At 40.2% G+C, this 20,967-nt stretch overlaps 1 protein-coding gene across 1 annotated transcript in view; it reads left to right on the top strand.

Moving 5' to 3' along the window:
• LOC138766301 (class I histocompatibility antigen, F10 alpha chain) overlaps window positions 1-20,967 on the top strand; it is a 223,764-nt gene that overhangs the window by 12,573 nt on the left and 190,224 nt on the right. Inside the window, exon 2 of the mRNA XM_069943799.1 lies at window positions 15,813-16,073. Within this exon, the coding sequence (XP_069799900.1) occupies window positions 15,813-16,073 (261 nt within the window). The remainder of the gene's footprint in view (window positions 1-15,812; window positions 16,074-20,967) is intronic.

Raw genomic sequence — 20,967 nt, 5'->3', positions numbered from 1 at the left:
GAGAGAAACATGGGGATGGGGGAGAGAAACAGCGGAGAGAAGCACAGGAGAGAAGCATGGGGAAGAGAAGCACAGGAGAGAAGCATGGGGGGAGAAGTATGGTGGAGAGAAGCACAGGAGAGAAGCAGAGGGAGAAGTATGGTGGAGAGAAGCACAGGAGAGAAGCAGGGGGGAGAAGTATGGTGGAGAGAAGCGCAGGAGAGAAGCAGGGGGGAGAAGTATGGTGGAGAGAAGCGCAGGAGAGAAGCAGGGGGGAGAAGTATGGTGAAGAGAAGCGCAGGAGAGAAGCAGGGGGGAGAAGTATGGTGGAGAGAAGCGCAGGGGGGAGAAGTATGGTGGAGAGTAGCACAGGAGAGAAGCACAGGGGGGAGAAGTATGATGGAGAGAAGCAGGGGGGAGAAGTATGGTGGAGAGAAGCGCAGGAGAGAAGCAGGGGGGAGAAGTATGTGCTGTAGTATATGTGCTAGCACATGACACATATACACTACAGCACATGACACATATACACTACAGGACATCACACACATATACACTACAGCACATCACACATATACGACAGCACATCACACATACTACAGCACATCACACATATACACTACAGCATATCTCACATACACTACAGCACATCACACATATATACACTACAGCACATCACACATATACACTACAGGACATCACACATACACTACAGGACATCACACATATACACTACAGGACATCACACATATACACTACAGCACATCACAGATATACGACAGTACATCACAAACACTACAGGACATCACACATATACACTACAGGACATCACACATATATGTGTGATGTCCTGTAGTGTATGTGTGTGATATGCTGTAGTATATGTGTGATGTGCTGTAGTGTATATGTGTGATGTGCTGTAGTGTATATGTGTGATGTGCTGTAGTGTATATGTGGGATGTCCTATAGTGTATATGTGGGATGTCCTGTAGTGTATATGTGTGATGTGCTGTAGTGTATATGTGTGATGTGCTGTAGTGTATATGTGTGATGTGCTGTAGTATATGTGTGATGTGCTGTCGTATATGTGTGATGTCCCGTGGTGTATGTGTGATGTCCTATAGTATACACTACAGGACATCACACATATACACTACAGCACATCACACATATACGACAGCACATCACACATATGCACTACAGGACATCACACACATATACACTACAGCACATCACACATATACGACAGCACATCACACATATACACTACAGCACATCACACATATACACTACAGGACATCACACATACACTACAGCACATCACACATACACTACAGGACATCACACATATACACTACAGCACATCACACATACACTACACTACAACACATCACACATATACAACAGCACATCACACATATACACTACAGGACATCACACATATACACTACAGCACATCACAAATATACGCTACAGGACATCACACATATATACTACAGCACATCACACATATACGACAGTACATCACAAGCACTACAGGACATCACACATATACACTACAGGACATCACACATATACACTCACAGGCCACTTTATTAGGTACACCATGCTAGTAACGGGTTGGACCCCCTTTTGCCTTCAGAACTGCCTCAATTCTTGATGGCATAGATACAACAAGGTGCTGGAAGCTTCCTCAGAGATTTTGGTCCATATTGACATGATGGCATCACACAGTTGCCGCAGATTTGTCGGCTGCACATCCATGATGCGAATCTCCCGTTCCACCACATCCCAAAGATGCTCTATTGGATTGAGATCTGGTGACTGTGGAGGCCATTGGAGTACAGTGAACTCATTGTCATGTTCAAGAAACCAGTCTGAGATGATTCTAGCTTTATGACATGGCGCATTATCCTGCTGAAAGTAGCCATCAGATGTTGGGTACATTGTGGTCATAAAGGGATGGACATGGTCAGCAACAATACTCAGGTAGGCTGTGGCGTTGCAACGATGCTCAATTGGTACCAAGGGGCCCAAAGAGTGCCAAGAAAATATTCCCCACACCATGGCACCACCACCACCAGCCTGAACCGTTGATACAAGGCAGGATGGATCCATGCTTTCATGTTGTTGACGCCAAATTCTGACCCTACCATCCGAATGTCGCAGCAGAAAACGAGACTCATCAGACCAGGCAACGTTTTTCCAATCTTCTACTGTCCAATTTCGATAAGCTTGTGCAAATTGTAGCCTCAGTTTCCTGTTCTTAGCTGAGCGGAGTGGCACCCGGTGTGGTCTTCTGCTGCTGTAGCCCATCTGCCTCAAAGTTGGACGTACTGTGCGTTCAGAGATGCTCTTCTGCCTACCTTGGTTGTAACGGTTGGCTATTTGAGTCACTGTTGCCTTTCTATCAGCTCGAACCAGTCTGCCCATTCTCCTCTGACCTCTGGCATCAACAAGGCATTTCCGCCCACAGAACTGCCGCTCACTGGAGGTTTTTTCTTTTTCGGACCATTCTCTGTAAACCCTAGAGATGGTTGTGCGTGAAAATCCCAGTAGATCAGCAGTTTCTGAAATACTCAGACCAGCCCTTCTGGCACCAACAACCATGCCACGTTCAAAGGCCCTCAAATCACCTTTCTTCCCCATACTGATGCTCGGTTTGAACTGCAGGAGATTGTCTTGACCATGTCTACATGCCTAAATGCACTGAGTTACCGCCATGTGATTGGCTGATTAGAAATTAAGTGGTAACGTGTAGGGATGCACGATGCACCGAAATATCGATACTACTATCGATATTTCGGGCTAAAAAACGGTTCGGTACCAGGATTTCCTGGTATCGATACTTTATGTTAAAGCTGCACTATTAGGCAACTTAACATAAAGTATAACGCAGAGAACACGGCTGGCGGCTAGCTGAGCGCCGGCCGTGTTCTCTATGTGCCTCTCACTGCCCCTGCAGTCTCCTCCTCTGTTCTCTCTCCTTCCGCTCCCGGCGGCGCCAATTTTAAATAGCCGGCAGCTTGCGACAGCGGCACCTGACCCCTCCTAAGCCCGCTCCATATGCAGCAGGGGTCGGCTACTGTGTGTAGCCGACCCCTGCTGAAATGATTTATGCAGAGGAGCCGGAGCTGCACGGAGGTCTCCGTGGCTGGAGAGGGAGAGGAGGACGGAGAGGGAGAGAGGAGAAAGGAGGAGAAGGCTGGAGAGGGAGAGCGGGAGGTCCGAGAGAGAGGGCACATGTGAGGATCCAGCCGGCTGGCAGGTGGGGGAGGTGCAGGGGCTGTGAGGTGCCGACATCAGCATAAGTATGTGTATAACACAGCCGAGTGAGCAGTGTATAGCAGAGCCGGCTAAGTAGTGTATAGCAGAGCCGAGTGAGCAGTGTATAGCGGAGCCGAGTGAGCAGTGTATAGCAGAGCCGGCTAAGTAGTGTATAGCAGAGCCAAGTGAGCAGTGTATAGCAGAGCTGAGTGAGCAGTGTATAGCAGAGCCGGCTAAGTAGTGTATAGCAGAGCCGGCTAAGTAGTGTATAGCAGAGCCGGCTAAGTAGTGTATAGCGGAGCCGAGTGAGCAGTGTATAGCGGAGCCGAGTGAGCAGTGTATAGCGGAGCCGAGTGAGCAGTGTATAGCGGAGCCGAGTGAGCAGTGTATAGCGGAGCCGAGTGAGCAGTGTATAGCGAAGCCGAGTGAGCAGTGTATAGCGGAGTGATCGCTGTACTCTGTACACAGTTATGTAAAAAACGCAAACCTTTACTTTTAACGTAATAAAATTAAAAAAAGCTCCATAAATTGGTATCTCTGTAATAGTGCAGGCCTGAAGAGTATAGAAAACATTTCAGGTTTATTATATTCGCTGTCTAGGAAGTATTATATTTCTATTGTTGTGTTTTTTTTTAAATATTTTAGTAAGTATCGAACTGGTATTGAGTATCGAAATAAAAATGTTAGTATCGGTATCGAACTGAAAATTCTGGTATCGTGACATCACTAGTAACGTGCAGTTGGACAGGTGTACCTAATAAAGTGGTCGGTGAGTGTATATGTGTGATGTCCTGTAGTGTATATGTGTGATGTGCTGTAGTATAAGTGTGATGTGCTGTAGTGTATGTGTGTGATGTCCTGTAGTGTATGTGTGATGTCCTGTAGTGTATATGTGTGATGTCCTGTAGTATATATGTGTGATGTGCTGTAGTATATGTGTGATGTCCTGTAGTGTATATGTGTGATGTGCTGTAGTATAAGTGTGATGTGCTGTAGTATATGTGTGATGTGCTGTAGTGTATATGTGTGATGTGCTGTAGTGTATATATGTGTGATGTCCTGTAGTGTATATGTGTGATGTGCTGTAGTATATGTGTGATGTGCTGTAGTATATGTGTGATGTGCTGTAGTGTATATGTGTGATGTCCTGTGGTGTATGTGTGATGTCCTATAGTATACACTACAGGACATCACACATACACTACAGCACATCACACATACACTACAGCACATCACACATATACACTACAACACATCACATATACACTACAAAACATCACACATATACGACAGCACATCACACATATACACTACAGCATATCACACATATACTACAGCACATCACACATATACTACAGCACATCACATAAATATGTGTGATGTGCTGTAGTGTATATGTGTGATGTGCTGTAGTGTGTGTGATGTGCTGTAGTGTATATATTTGATGTGCTGTAGTGTATATATGTGTGATGTCCTGTAGTGTATATGTGTGATGTGCTGTAGTATATGTGTGATGTGCTGTAGTGTATGTGTGATGTCCTGTAGTATGTGTATGATGTGCTGTAGTGTATATGTGTGATGTGCTGTAGTGTATATATGTGTGATGTGCTGTAGTGTATGTGTGATGTCCTGTAGTGTATGTGTGATGTGCTGTAGTGTATATGTGTGATGTCCTGTGATGTCACACATATACACTACAGTACATCACACATATATACTACAGCACATCACACACATACACTACAGCACATCGCACATATACTACAGGACATCACACACACATACACTACAGGACATCCCACATATACACTATAGCACATCACACACATACACTACAGCACATAACACATATACACTACAGGACATCACACATATATACACTACAGCACATCACACATATACACTACAGCACATCATACACATACTACAGGACATCACACATACACTACAGCACATCACATATACACTACAGCACATCACACATATACACTACAGCACATCACACATATACACTACAGCACATCACACATATACACTACAGGACATCACACACATATATACACTACAGCACATCAAATATATACACTACAGCACATCACACATACACTACAGCACATCACACATATACACTACAGCACATCACACATATACTACAGCACATCACACATATACTACAGCACATCACACATATACAATACAGCACATCACACATATTTGTGTGATGTGCTGTAGTATATATGTGTGATGTGCTGTAGTATATGTGTGATGTGCTGTAGTATATGTGTGATATCCTGTAGTGTATATGTGTGATGTGCTGTCGTATATGTGTGATGTGTTGTAGTGTATATGTGTGATGTGCTGTAGTGTATGTGTGATGTGCTGTCGTATGTGCTGTCACACACATACACTACAGCACATCACACATATATACTACAGCACATCACACATATACTACAGCACATCACACATATACACTACAGGACATCACACATATACAACAGTACATCACATATACAACAGTACATCACAAACACTACAGGACATCACACATATACACTACAGGACATCACACATATATGTGTGATGTTCTGTAGTGTATGTGTAATGTGCTGTAGTGTATATGTGTGATGTCCTGTAGTGTATACTATAGGACATCACACATACACCACAGGACATCACACATATACGACAGCAAATCACACATATACACTACAGCACATCACACATATACACTACAGGACATCACACATATACACTACAGCACATCACACATATACACTACAGCATATCACACATATACTATAGCACATCACACATATACACTACAGGACATCACACATATATACACTACAGCACATCAAATATATACACAACAGCACATCACACATATACACTACAGGACATCACACATATACACTACAGCACATCACACATATACACTACAGCATATCACACATATACTATAGCACATCACACATATACACTACAGGACATCACACATATATACACTACAGCACATCAAATATATACACTACAGCACATCACACATATACACTACAGCACATCACACATATTTGTGTGATGTGCTGTAGTATATGTGTGATGTGCTGTAGTATATGTGTGATATCCTGTAGTGTATATGTGTGATGTGCTGTAGTGTATATAAGGGATGCACGATGCACCGAAAAATCAATACTACTATCGATTTTCGGGGTAAAAAAACGGTTCAATACCAGGATTTCCTGGTATCGATAATTTATGTTAAACTACAAAATAGCGTAGTTTAACATATAGTGCCGAGAACATGACAGGCGGCTACCTGAGCGCCTGTCATGTTCTCTCTGTGCCACCCCTGCGGACACAGACCCGGGACAGGCGCGCTCACTCGTGCCCAGATCTTCCACCTACCATGCAGACATCGCCAGCCCCGGGACAGGTGTGTGTCACTGCGGGTTTGGCAACTGCGGGTCCTATGGGCTAAGATGAGGACCTCCCCCCCCCCCCCTCCACAGGCACCGAGCATGAGACACAGCTGGGCCGGTGAGTGTCTGAAAAGGGCAGAGGGGCAGCACAGGATTGGCGGCAGGAGAGGGAGGAGAGCGGCTGAGAGCTGCACGATCCGGGAGAGGAGAACGCAGGAGAAGGCTGGAGGTGGGGGAGGCGAGGAGATCTGACAGAAGGTGGGTGGCTGTGAGGTGAGGGCGGCAGGCAGGACCGTCAGGACACTCGCTGGGCCGGCATCAGCAATGTGGGGGGTAAACAAAAGGTCGGCCTGGCTGAGACTGTAAAGGGAAGTGGGAGGGGGGCGGTAGCCTGCACATTACTCTGCCGCCCGAATCCAGCTGGAATAGTGCAATTACAACCCCCATCACCCCCCCTGATAGCTGAAGTGTGTTACATGACTACAGTTCCCATTGTCGAGGTGCCTTCCCAAAGAAGGCCTACTGTTGTTGGCTGTTTCCTAATTGAGTTGGAGAATGGGTCCGGATCCCCTCTCCCACACCATGCACTTAGAATGAGGACACAGACAACGTATCTTGCAAACAAGTCTGGTGTGTCCTGCTATCTCTGAGAACCCACCTTTATTTATACAGGAAAAAACCAATGGATATGAATGTAAAATGCAAAATCATACACTATGCAAGTCATCAACTTCAAAAGAACGAATAACTACAGATATGTTTTGACAGATATGGATATACAATAAGATTAAATGTTCAATTAAAATTGTTTACATAAGGATGTTGATACATAAACATTTGTTATCTGCTTAAAAAAATGTGAATAATAAAATAACATTTATTATCTGCTGGAAACAGACGGTGGACCAGCTGTATGTCCTTGAACAGTCATTTAGGAAAGTTCTCATGAGAAAAGGAGTTCATGAGAAAAGGATTTATTTTTCTTCTATTTTCCTGTTATATCTTCCTTCAAACTTTGGATGGATTAACTCATTCCTCTCAGTGTCCCCCCTTTTTGGCGATGATGAAGAAATCTGGGTCCTGGACAGGATTAAATCCCAATATGCACCCTAAACACTCTCTGACCGGCGAGGGTTGTCAGGGTGCGGATGCTTCTGGGTCCAACACCATCACCTAGAGCCACATGGGCATATCCTCCTCCAAGAGATTTCCTCATCATAACGCCAATCTAGAAGGAAAAGAAACAAACATATAGAGTATAAGATTTAGTCTTTGTAACTTGCTGACAACAACAGCATAATCCTTTGATTACACAGTAGACAAATAAAAGAAACAACATGATCTGAAAAACTGTTTGTAGTATTCCCATGAACCATCCTCCCATACCATTGAACCAATTTGCAGGATTTAAGCTAGCTAATGCCCCTGACCACCATTTATCCTGGTCTGCCAGAATCATCTCATCATGTTTTTTCCTTAGTTGTGCAATTTTATCCAGTCCTGCTGTGATTTGCACTATTCCCTGATCATTTACATAATGACAACATGTAGGGCCAACTACCTGACACATCCCCCCTTGAGCAGCAGTCAGAAAATCAAGCACCACAGTGTGCTGGTTAGTAACTACCATAAGTTGCCTCTGCACTGCTACTGAGGTGTTGAGTATATCCAGTATGTCAAATATCTGATCATCTAAATAGTCTGTGGCTTCAACTAATTTGTCCCAAGTTTGCATCACCATAAGATACAGAAATAAAGTACTATACGTTTTATTGAAAGTTATAGATGGCGGAACAAACTTACAGCAGATGAGATAGGTAGGTCTGCAATAACCGAAAGAAAATACTAAACAATGGGTGAGTCTGTACAGTATACATCAATATACAGCTTAGTTACAACAAAAACAAATAAAAACTTATTATCAATACCCAAAATAACATATATATATATGACAAATACCTCTCCGGATTTTATCAAAATAACCAAACCTTATCGTCTTATCACTGTATATAACAGACGTGACTCTATAACAAGGACTTTACCACTTCGGTATCATGTGGGGATTGGAAAGTCACAACGACTAACTTTAAAAAGTTTCATAATCATATAGTATAATACATACACCAATAATATGAAGTAACTGGGCGCTTATTACCGATATAATATTTGGATCCTACTGAATTGTCTCTTGTCTGACTGAGATCATCACATATTACACATAAAATAACCACCATAGAAATAAAAGCAAAGTGTAAACGATACATCACCTAAGGTTTCAAAGCCTTTTTATGAGAATAATATATATCATATGATCCTTTTTGTAATAGCAGCATTGGTATGGATCCTTTATCCTTAAACCTATCTTTTGACTGACAGGCCTCTTTACAGACACTTGGACTCTTGGCCTCAGTTATATCGCTTCTTTTAAGGCCACTAGTATCACCTCAGACATTGGCTTTGTCGTCTCCCATAGTTTTGGCTGACCTGTAAAGAAGACACCAGTACAGACAAGGACATACCTATATGGGCCACCTGTGGCAGCTGGATGACGTCCACTTACATTCCCTGAAACAGGCAGGAAGATGACAGACTATGCAGACAGGCACTTTACGGTGTTACTTACAGTAGGTTATGGCAGGTGTAGATAATACAGCCATACACAACCCTCTCTGCTATATTTGTTGTCCCCTGGGCCGCCCAATGTGAGGATACTATATATCACATTACACATGGCTTCCTTCTGCTGGTTTCGTCAGATAACTTACAGTGGGATACAAGGAAGGCGGTACAGTTACTTACTGTCTGACGCCATCTTTACCCAGTACCTCTTCTCCATCCGCTGGTCTCACAGCTTGTTGCTGATTGTCTCTGGAAAAGACTTAAAAACAAACAGATCCACATCTCCCCTCCACCTGTACACTATGTACGGTTACCTCAGGAAGAGACCGGAAACATCTCCCCCTCCACCTGTATACTATGTACGGTTACCTCAGGAAGAGACTGGAAACATCTCCCCATTCCCTTGTACGCTTTGTACGCTGTTACCTTGGGAAGAGCACAGAAACCACCGCATCACCAGCTTCATCCATCATCCATCACCCTTTTGGCTTCAGGGTTTGTCTGCGTGAACGTTGCGTCAGCCGCTCTATGGCAGCTTTTCTTCTTCTTTGAACAGTTTTTTTTCTACAAGTGTTTTTGGTAAGCCCAGGGACCAAACAAATCTCTAATTTGCCAAGTAACCCATAATGGTGGGCTTCATATAGACATCTGCACAGTTACCTCCAACCATCCTACATGTCTCAGTGATTGTCCTCACCTCCAGCTTATGGCAGGAGCGGTTTCTACAGTGGAACGTCACTCTGCATGGCGGTCACCATATATCCTTGCGTCTTGTGTCATCCATCTTTGAAAAGTCTGGGATAATCTACAATAAAAAACGTTTAAACTTTCATTAATATTTGAGCTTTCAATTACATTTTTATCTTTCACAATTTAAAATATCAAACACAATAAGTAATAAAAACATAAAAAATTTGTACGGTGTTTAAAAAAAAATTTTAAACATCAAAATTGGCTACTCCATCAAAATGGGCTGCTCCCATTTCCATTCACCTCTATCCCCCCTTTTGAATCTACATCAAGAGGCAACAGAGATGCTGGATTCAATGCACTTAACACAAAATATATATATATATTGGGGGGCATAAGGAGTGCAGACTGGAGCCATGGATATGGGTTTGGCTTTACTAGGGATAAAACAATACATATATATTCATGAGCTAGTCTGCCATAATCATCACAAAACTGTCAACTCTAAAAATAAAAACATTAAAAAAATAATCAAACACTGCACACTCGGCCCACTTCAACCCTCTTCTGACAAAAAAATTAAACAAATCAGCTGAAATGAATATTCCTTCAATCCGCTGCTCTTATCAGTAAGCAGAACGCTCTGGGCCTCACTTCTAACCTTGAGCTGTGAGCAGTAAAATCATAGATACAAGAGTTAAAACTTCTTGGAAGGTTTTTTTTTTTTTTTCTAACATCCTTGAAGTTACAGAAGATATCAGCGCTGTGCTCTTATGCACCAGACTGTAACCTTGGACAGTGGCACACATACTTATAACTTAGTAGGAAAAAACCAAGTTGCGTAGAACTTATTAGGATAGATGTGTACACATATATACACATATATATATAAACACTTGTTAAATAAAGTTACATAGAAATATATATATATATTACAGTAGTAAGTTACTACTCCTTAGAAATATATATATTTTACTGTAGTAAACTACTTCTTCTTTGAAATATCATACGTTGGGGACACACACTTAAAGAAAATCTGCTTACAATATATATTGGGATACATATATATACCTACAACATACTTTTTAAATAGAAATGTGTAAGTTACAGTAATAAGTTACTACAGGCTCCTTATACCATTGGGTTCTTAATAAGTGCACAAAATTCTGCGTTTGATCTTTACCAATTATCACTTTTTTCTTGACATTCCTAATAAAACGTACTTTTTCTCTCTGACTCCTACTGACACTTCCGTATAACAATCTTATACACTAATAGGTCTAATAGACCCAGCTCCTTCAAACAGTCTCATTGCTTTTCCCTCCAACAAACCTTTATCTAACTTTCTTCACCATCAGGTAATAATACTCATTAATAAATGTGCAAAACAGTTGTTAGACTCTATCGGAAAGTCGTGTGCCCGCCCCCTCAGTGACACTAAGCAGTATGGGCGGAGGACAGAAATGCCAGGAGTTAACATGGCCACCGGACTAGATAACCGGATATAGGGGTGTTGGCTTAGGGCATGGTTTTGAGACGTCACAATTATAATACAGAACAAAGGGTAGAAAAAAAAAAACAGGCAGAGGACGGCGCCTCGTGTGATACCGCAAAGGTTGTTGGTAATGAGAAAGGGAAGGTAGCAAGGCTCACCTTGTTGCCCCTTGGGCTTTATGCATATCACCCTGAGGTAGGGTAGGTGGATGGAAGGTTGATCCTGACGTGGGTCCAGGCGGAAGTCCTTCTGATGTGATGTTAGGCTGCAAGAGCTAGTTGAGGGTACATGAACGGGATACTCCCAGAAAAAAAGGGGCCCGTATGATACAAGAAACAAACGTAAAAACAAGAAGTGGCTTGAAACAGCCGTACCCGAGTGATAACCAGCGCTGCCCAACACAGTATTCAGGAGTAGAGTGCAAATAAAAATGTAAAAGTTTATTGCATGCTGCACATATTTAATTATAATACAGACGTGGATGATATGTGGGAGTGGTTGGCTTTCCGTCGCCATCTTTGAGGGCTGATTACAGAAAAGTGGCGTAGCTAAATAAGCAAATGTTCCACGGTCGGGACAACAGAAAATGATCAACATTTTGTAACACGTAACATACTTCTAAAGGGGAACACCAGCTTAGTAAAACTGGCTGAAATACAGTATAATGTAGGAGCGTACATTACATTACACTAACAGCTCTGATTCTTTTTTTTCCTAACTCTGCTTGCATGTGATCTGCAGCCCTCAGAGCTGGTTGATGGCCTTGTACAAAACATAACAAATAACACACATTATGTACTTTGTATGCTGCTTCACTACGCAGCATTAATTAACCTCTTCAGCTCTCTCAGTACTGTATCTAGCAATGAGCTGGACTGTTCTCCTTGTCTGAGTACGTGGCATTGTACTTAGACACTTACATGGCAATGTACACTATTTGAGGTTAGGCTGCCCACCTCCACAAAGGCATTGGTCTTACTATCAGGTCAGGGGCACTTTAAATCAAAGTAACTACTTCAACAGCCGACCAAAGGGAAGATTCCTGCAGAACAAAGTGTCTATATGCCACCATTGGAGGTAGGTTGGCTTTTTGCAGGATCTGGGGTTTGTATACAGATATAAACTGGGTACAATGGTGTAACATAATGATGTGGCTTGGGTCTGCCACACACACTACAATATTCTGTCTTATCTAGATATTGTTGGTCACCGGCACATGACATGTCCACCCATTATCAATTATTAATCCTCCCCTTGTTTCTTGGACTTTAGTCCAAGTATTGGGGTTAAAAACAGCATCGTGTTGGATGTTAAAATATTTCAACATTGCTTTTGCCCTTTTTGCTTGTTCTTTGCCATATCGGCAGGTCACTATGTGGGTTGCAGAAACCCCTTTTGATTCTGTTTGTCCCATTTTATATTACTTCGTGATCGTATAACAGGAGGCACCCAGAATAATCAACTGATGATTTCCTTTCTTGTGTCCTGTACACTTATGACCACGGATCACTACCAAAAGCTGGGACTTAGAATATTCCACGGTTCAGGGCTTCCTTTTCTAATGTTGAAGTACACTCTAGCTGTTAGATATGCTCCAAAACAAATTATCCCGGCAATGCAAAGGATGATTAGCATAGTACAATCGTCACCCTAGGAAACAACCAGACTACGGTCCAGCGTCCTTGTATAGTTAGGCTACTAGGCTCATTCCAAAGTGGTTTTAGCACTGGCACTGTTCCCACCGCACAACGCTCCGTGTCTCTGAGGACCTGTGACAACCACGGCCGGGCTCTGGGTAACAGTTTTAGCCTGAATGAGCAATTCTTCGCCTACTATATACTATCCCTCACAAGTTAGGACAAACAGACATAGAACAGCCAACAAGAGGAGAACAAAGTTCAAATTGACACGCCTATCGTGAGTTTACTTTGATAACTTACTCTGCAGAGGTAGGTAAGAAAGATGTGAAGGAGGAGAGCACAGAAAAGAGCAAACAAATTTTTTACTCTTTACCTGGCCAGGTTTTGTGGTCTCCTTGTTCACCCCTCTCTCCCCTGGTACAGCAGTGCAGGTCATTAGATCTCCCGATGTAATGGGCGTGTCCCTGTTCAAAGGGCGCCAATAATGTCGAGGTGCCTTCCCAAAGAAGGCCTGCTGTTGTTGGCTGTTTCCTAATTGAGTTGGAGAATGGGTCCGGATCCCCTCTCCCACACCATGCACTTAGAATGAGGACACAGACAACGTATCTTGCAAACAAGTCTGGTGTGTCCTGCTATCTCTGAGAACCCACCTTTATTTATACAGGAAAAACCAATGGATATGAATGTAAAATGCAAAGTCATACACTATGCAAGTCATCAACTTCAAAAGAACGAATAACTACAGATATGTTTTGACAGATATGGACATACAATAAGATTAAATGTTCAATTAAAATTGTTTACATAAGGATGTTGATACATAAACATTTGTTATCTGCTTAAAAAAATGTGAATAATAAAATAACATTTATTATCTGCTGGAAACAGACGGTGGACCAGCTGTATGTCCTTGAACAGTCATGTAGGAAAGTTCTCATGAGAAAAGGAGTTCATGAGAAAAGGATTTATTTTTCTTCTATTTTCCTGTTATATCTTCCTTCAAACTTTGGATGGATTAACTCATTCCTCTCACCATCATCCCCCTGATAGCTGAAGTGTTATTGTGCATATTATAAGATTATCACCATCACTATACTACAGCACATCACACATATACACTACCGCACATCACACATATACTACAGCACATCACACAAATATGTGTGATGTGCTGTAGTGTATGTGATGTCCTGTAGTATATATGTGTGATGTGCTGTAGTGTATATGTGTGATGTCCAGTAGTATATGTGATATGTGCTGTCGTATATGTGTGATGTGCGGTAGTGTATATGTGGGATGTCCTGTAGTGTATATGTGTGATGTGCTGTAGTGTATATGTGTGATGTCTTGTAGTGTATGTGTGATGTGCTGTAGTTTATTTGTGATGTGCTGTAGTGTATATGTGTGATGTCCTGTAGTGTATATGTGTGATGTGCTGTAGTGTATGTGTGTGATGTCCTGTAGTATATGTGTGATGTGCTGTAGTGTATGTGTGTGATGTCCTGTAGTGTATGTGTGATGTGCTGTAGTGTATGTGTCATATGTGCTGTAGTATATGTGTGATGTCCTGTAGTATATATGTGTGATGTGCTGTAGTGTATATGTGTGATGTGCTGTAGTGTATATATGTGTGATGTCCTGTAGTGTATATATGTGTGATGTGCTGTAGTGTATGTGTGATATGTGCTGTAGTGTATATGTGTGATGTGCTGTAGTTTATTTGTGATGTGCCGTTGTGTATATGTGTGATGTGCTGTAGTGTATATATGTGTGATGTCCTGTAGTGTATATGTGTGATGTGCTGTAGTATATGTGTGATGTCCTGTAGTGTATGTGCGATGTACTGTAGTGTATATGTGTGATGTGCTGTCATATATGTGTGATGTGCTGCAGTGTTGTAGTGTATGTGTGATGTCCTGTAGTATATGTGCAATGTGCTGTAGTGTATATGTGTGATGTGCTGTCGTATATGTGTGATGGGCTGTAGTGTTGTAGTGTATGTGTGATGTGCTGTAGTGTATATGTGTGATGTCCTGTGTATATGTGTGATGTCCTGTAGTATATGTGTAATGTGCTGTAGTGTATGTGTGTGATGGGCTGTAGTGTTGTAGTGTATGTGTGATGTGCTGTAGTGTATATGTGTGATGTCCTGTAGTATATGTGTAATGTGCTGTAGTGTATATGTGTGATGTCCTTTAGTGTATGTGTGATGTCCAATAGTGTATGTGTGATGTGCTGTAGTGTATATGTGTGATGTGCTGTAGTGTATATGTGTGATGTCCTGTAGGGTATATGTGTGATGTGCTGTAGTGTATGTGTGATGTGCTGTAGTGTGTGTGTGATGTCCTGTAGTGTATATGTGTGATGTGCTGTAGTGTATATGTGTGATGTCCTGTAGTATATGTGTGATGTCCTGTAGTGTATATGTGTGATGTGCTGTAGTGTATATGTGTAATGTGCTGTAGTATGTATGTGTGATGTCCTGTAGTGTATATGTGTGATGTCCTGTAGTGTATATGTGTGATGTGCTGTAGTGTATATGTGTGATGTGCTGTAGTGTATATGTGTGATGTAGTGTATATGTGTGATGTGCTGTAGTATATGTGTGATGTGCTGTAGTGTATATGTGTGATGTCCTGTAGTATATGTGTGATGTGCTGTAGTGTATATGTGTGATGTGTAACACTCTCTTCTCTCTCTCAGACAGTCACTCTCTGCGCTATTATGTAACGGCGGTCTCAGCTCCGGGGTCCGGGCTGCCTGAGTTCTCTGATGTAGGATATGTGGATGATCGGGAGATTGTGAATTATAACTCAGACAGCGGTAAAGCGCAGCCCAAGGTCCGGTGGATGGAAGAACCGGAGCCGGGATACTGGGAGGAACAGACACAGATTGGTAAAGGAAATGAGGCTGCATGGAAACATAATGTGAGGACAGCGATGAGCCGCTTCAACCAGACTGGAGGTGAGAGACAGATATACTGTATACACCAATATATACTACACTGTATACACTCATATATACACTACACTGTATACACTAATATACACACTACACTGTATACACTAATATATACTACACTGTATACACTGATATATACTACACTGTATACACTGATATATACTACACTGTATACACTGATATATACTACACTGTATACACTAATATATACTACACTGTATACACCAATATATACTACACTGTATACACCAATATATACTACACTGTATACACCAATATATACTACACTGTATACACCAATATATACTACACTGTATACACTAACATATACACTACACTGTATACACTAATATATACTACACTGTATACACCAATATATACTACACTGTATACACCGATATATACTACACTGTATACACTGATATATACTACACTGTATACACTGATATATACTACACTGTATACACTAATATATACTACACTGTATACACTAATATATACACTACACTGTATACACCAATATATACTACACTGTATACACTAATATACACACTACACTGTATACACTAATATATACTACACTGTATACACTAATATATACACTACACTGTATACACTGATATATACTACACTGTATACACTAATATATACTACACTGTATACACCAATATATACTACACTGTATACACCGATATATACTACACTGTATACACCGATATATACTACACTGTATACACCGATATATACTACACTGTATACACCAATATATACTACACTGTATACACTAATATATACTACACTGTATACACTAATATATACTACACTTTATACACCAATATATACTACACTGTATACACTAATATATACACTACACTGTATACACTGATATATACTACACTGTATACACCAATATATACTACACTGTATACACTAATATATACTACTGTATACACCAATATATACTACACTGTATACACTAATATACACTACACTGTATACACCAATATATACTACACTGTATACACTAATATATACTACACTGTATACACTAATATATACACTACACTGTATACACTGATATATACTACACTGTATACACTAATATATACTACACTGTATACACCAATATATACTACACTGTATACACCAATATATACTACACTGTATACACCAATATATACTACACTGTATACACTAATATATACTACACTGTATACACTAATATATACTACACTTTATACACCAATATATACTACACTGTATACACTAATATATACACTACACTGTATACACTGATATATACTACACTGTATACACCAATATATACTACACTGTATACACTAATATATACTACACTGTATACACTAATATATACTACACTGTATACACCAATATATACTACACTGTATACACCAATATATACTACACTGTATACACCAATATATACTACACTGTATACACTAATATATACACACACTACACTGTATACACTAATATATACTACACTGTATACACCAATATATACTACACTGTATACACTAATATATTCTACACAGTATACACCAATATATACTACACTGTATACACTAATATATACTACACTGTATACACTAATATATACACACTACACTGTATACACCAATATATACTACACTGTATACACCGATATATACTACACTGTATACACTAATATATACTACACTGTATACACTAATATATACTACACTGTATACACCAATATAAACTACACTGTATACACCAATATATACTACACTGTATACACTAATATATACACACACTACACTGTATACACTAATATATACTACACTGTATACACTAATATATACACACTACACTGTATACACTAATATACACTACACTGTATACACTAATATACACAATACACTGTATACACCAATATATACTACAGTGTATACACTAATATATACTACACTGTATACACTAATATATACTACACTGTATACATCAATATATACTACACTGTATACACCAATATATACTACACTGTATACACTAATATATACTACACTGTATATACTAATATATACTACACTGTATACACCAATATATACTACACTGTATACACAAATATATACTACACTGTATACACAAATATATACTACACTGTATACACCAATATATACACACACTGTATACACTAATATATACACACACTGTATACACTAATATATACTACACTGTATACACCAATATATACTACACTGTATACACCAATATATACTACACTGTATACACCAATATATACTACACTGTATACACCAATATATACTACACTGTATACACCAATATATACACACACTGTATACACTAATATATACTACACTGTATACACCAATATATACTACACTGTATACACCAATATATACTACACTGTATACACCAATATATACTACTCTGTATACACTAATATATACTACACTGTATACACCAATATATACTACTCTGTATACACTAATATACACACTACACTGATATATACTACACTGTATATACTAATATACACACTACACTGTATACACTAATATACATACTACACTGTATACACTAATATACACACTACACTGTAAACACTAATATATACACTACACTGTATACACTAATATACACACTACACTGTATACACTAATATATACACACTACATTGTATACACTAATATACACTACACTGTATACACTAATATACACACTACACTATATAGACTAATATACACAGTACATTGTATACTCTAATACAGTGATTTTCAACCAGTGTGCCGTGACACATGGTCGGATGTGCCGCGGGGAAAGTTCCCCAAACTATGGTGCCCCTGTAAAACAGGAGAAAACAATGGGGGAGAGAAACCTGGGGATGGGGGAGAAACAGGGGAGAGAAGCTGGGGGGAGAGAAGTATGGTGGAGAGAAGCACAGGAGAGAAGAACGGGGGAGAGAAGCATGGGGGAGAGAAGCACAGGAGAAAAGAACGGGGGAGAGAAGCACAGGAGAGAAGCAGGGGGGGGGAAGTATGGTGGAGAGAAGCAGGGGGGGGGAAGTATGGTGGAGAGAAGCACAGGAGAGAAGCAGGGGGGAGAAGTATGGTGGAGAGAAGCGCAGGAGAGAAGCAGGGGGGAGTAGTATGGTGGAGAGAAGTACAGGAAAGAAGCAGGGGGGAGAAGTATGGTGGAGAGAAGTACAGGAAAGAAGCAGGGGGGAGAAGTATGGTGGAGAGAAGTACAGGAAAGAAGCAGGGGGGAGAAGTATGGTGGAGAGAAGCACAGGAGAGAAGCAGGGGAGAGAAGTATGGTGGAGAGAAGTACAGGAAAGAAGCACAGGGGGGAGAAGAAAACAGGCCCAGGTTTCACACTGAGTAAGTATAAATACATTTATAATCTATATTATTAACTATATGTATAATTTTGCCATTTTGGTTGGTGGTGTCCCCCGGGATTGTTTAAGTATAAAAAGTGTGCCGCGGCTCAAACAAGGTTGAAAATCACTGTCCTAATATATACACACTACACTGTATACACATATATATACTACACTGTATACACTAATATATACTACAATGTATACACTAATATACACACTACACTGTATACACTAATATATACTACACTGTATACACTAATATACACACTACACTATATACACTAATATATACACACTACACTGTATACACTAATATACACACTACACTGTATACACTAATATACACACTACACTGTATACACTAATATATACACACACTGTATACACTACTATATACTACACTGTATACACTAATATACACTACACTGTATACACTAATATACACACTACACTGTATACACTAATATACACACTACACAGTATACACTAATATACACTACACTGTATACACTAATATACACACTACACTGTATACACTAATATATACACTACACTGTATACACTAATATACACACTACACTATATACACACTACATTGTATACTCTAATATATACACACTACACTGTGTACTCTAATATATACACACTACACTGTATACACTAATATACACACACACTGTATACACTAATATACACACACACTGTATACACTAATATACACTACACTGTATACACTAATATACACACACACTGTATACACTAATATACACTACACTGTATACACTAATATACACACTACACTGTATACACTAATATATACTACACTGTATACACTAATATACACACTAGGGATGTCACGATACCAGAATTTTAAAGTTATTTTAAAATTATTTTAAAGTTCAATACCGATACCAGCTTTCTTATTTCGATACTCGATACTAATTTGATACTAAATAAAGTTTGAAAAAAACACGTAAAAATACAAATATAATCCCCCCCCCCCGCACAGACTGCGAATATATGTACAACATTTTTATTTATCTGACTTTTTGATCACTTTGTTACATTTTATAGTTCTGACAATTATGCATGCAATGGATGCCAAATACATGTATGTTCATTTATTATTTTATTTTTTTTTTACTTATTTTGGAGAAAAAAGGGAAAAGGGGGATTATTGGAACCTTTATTATGATTTTTTGAAAAAACACTTTTTATTTCCCCTCTACCTCGCAACATGCCTCCCTATGCACTACAACTCCCAACATACCTCCTTGTGCACTACAACTCCCAGCATACCTACTTGTGCACTACAACTCCCAGCATACCTTCTTATGCACTAAAACCCCAAGCATACCTCCTTGTGTAACTGCAACTCCCCACAAGAAGGTATGCTGGGAGTTGTAGTGGACACGGAGGTATGCTGGAACTTGTAGTGCACAAGGAGGCTGCTACTGCACAACTGCAACCCCCAGCATACCTTCTTATGGGGAGTTGTAGTGCACA

Source organism: Dendropsophus ebraccatus, chromosome 10, assembly GCF_027789765.1.
Source record: "Dendropsophus ebraccatus isolate aDenEbr1 chromosome 10, aDenEbr1.pat, whole genome shotgun sequence".
In the NCBI taxonomy this organism is placed as follows: Eukaryota; Metazoa; Chordata; class Amphibia; order Anura; family Hylidae; genus Dendropsophus; species Dendropsophus ebraccatus.
Note: the sequence above shows the minus strand (reverse complement) of the source record. Positions and strands in the feature narration are given on the sequence as shown.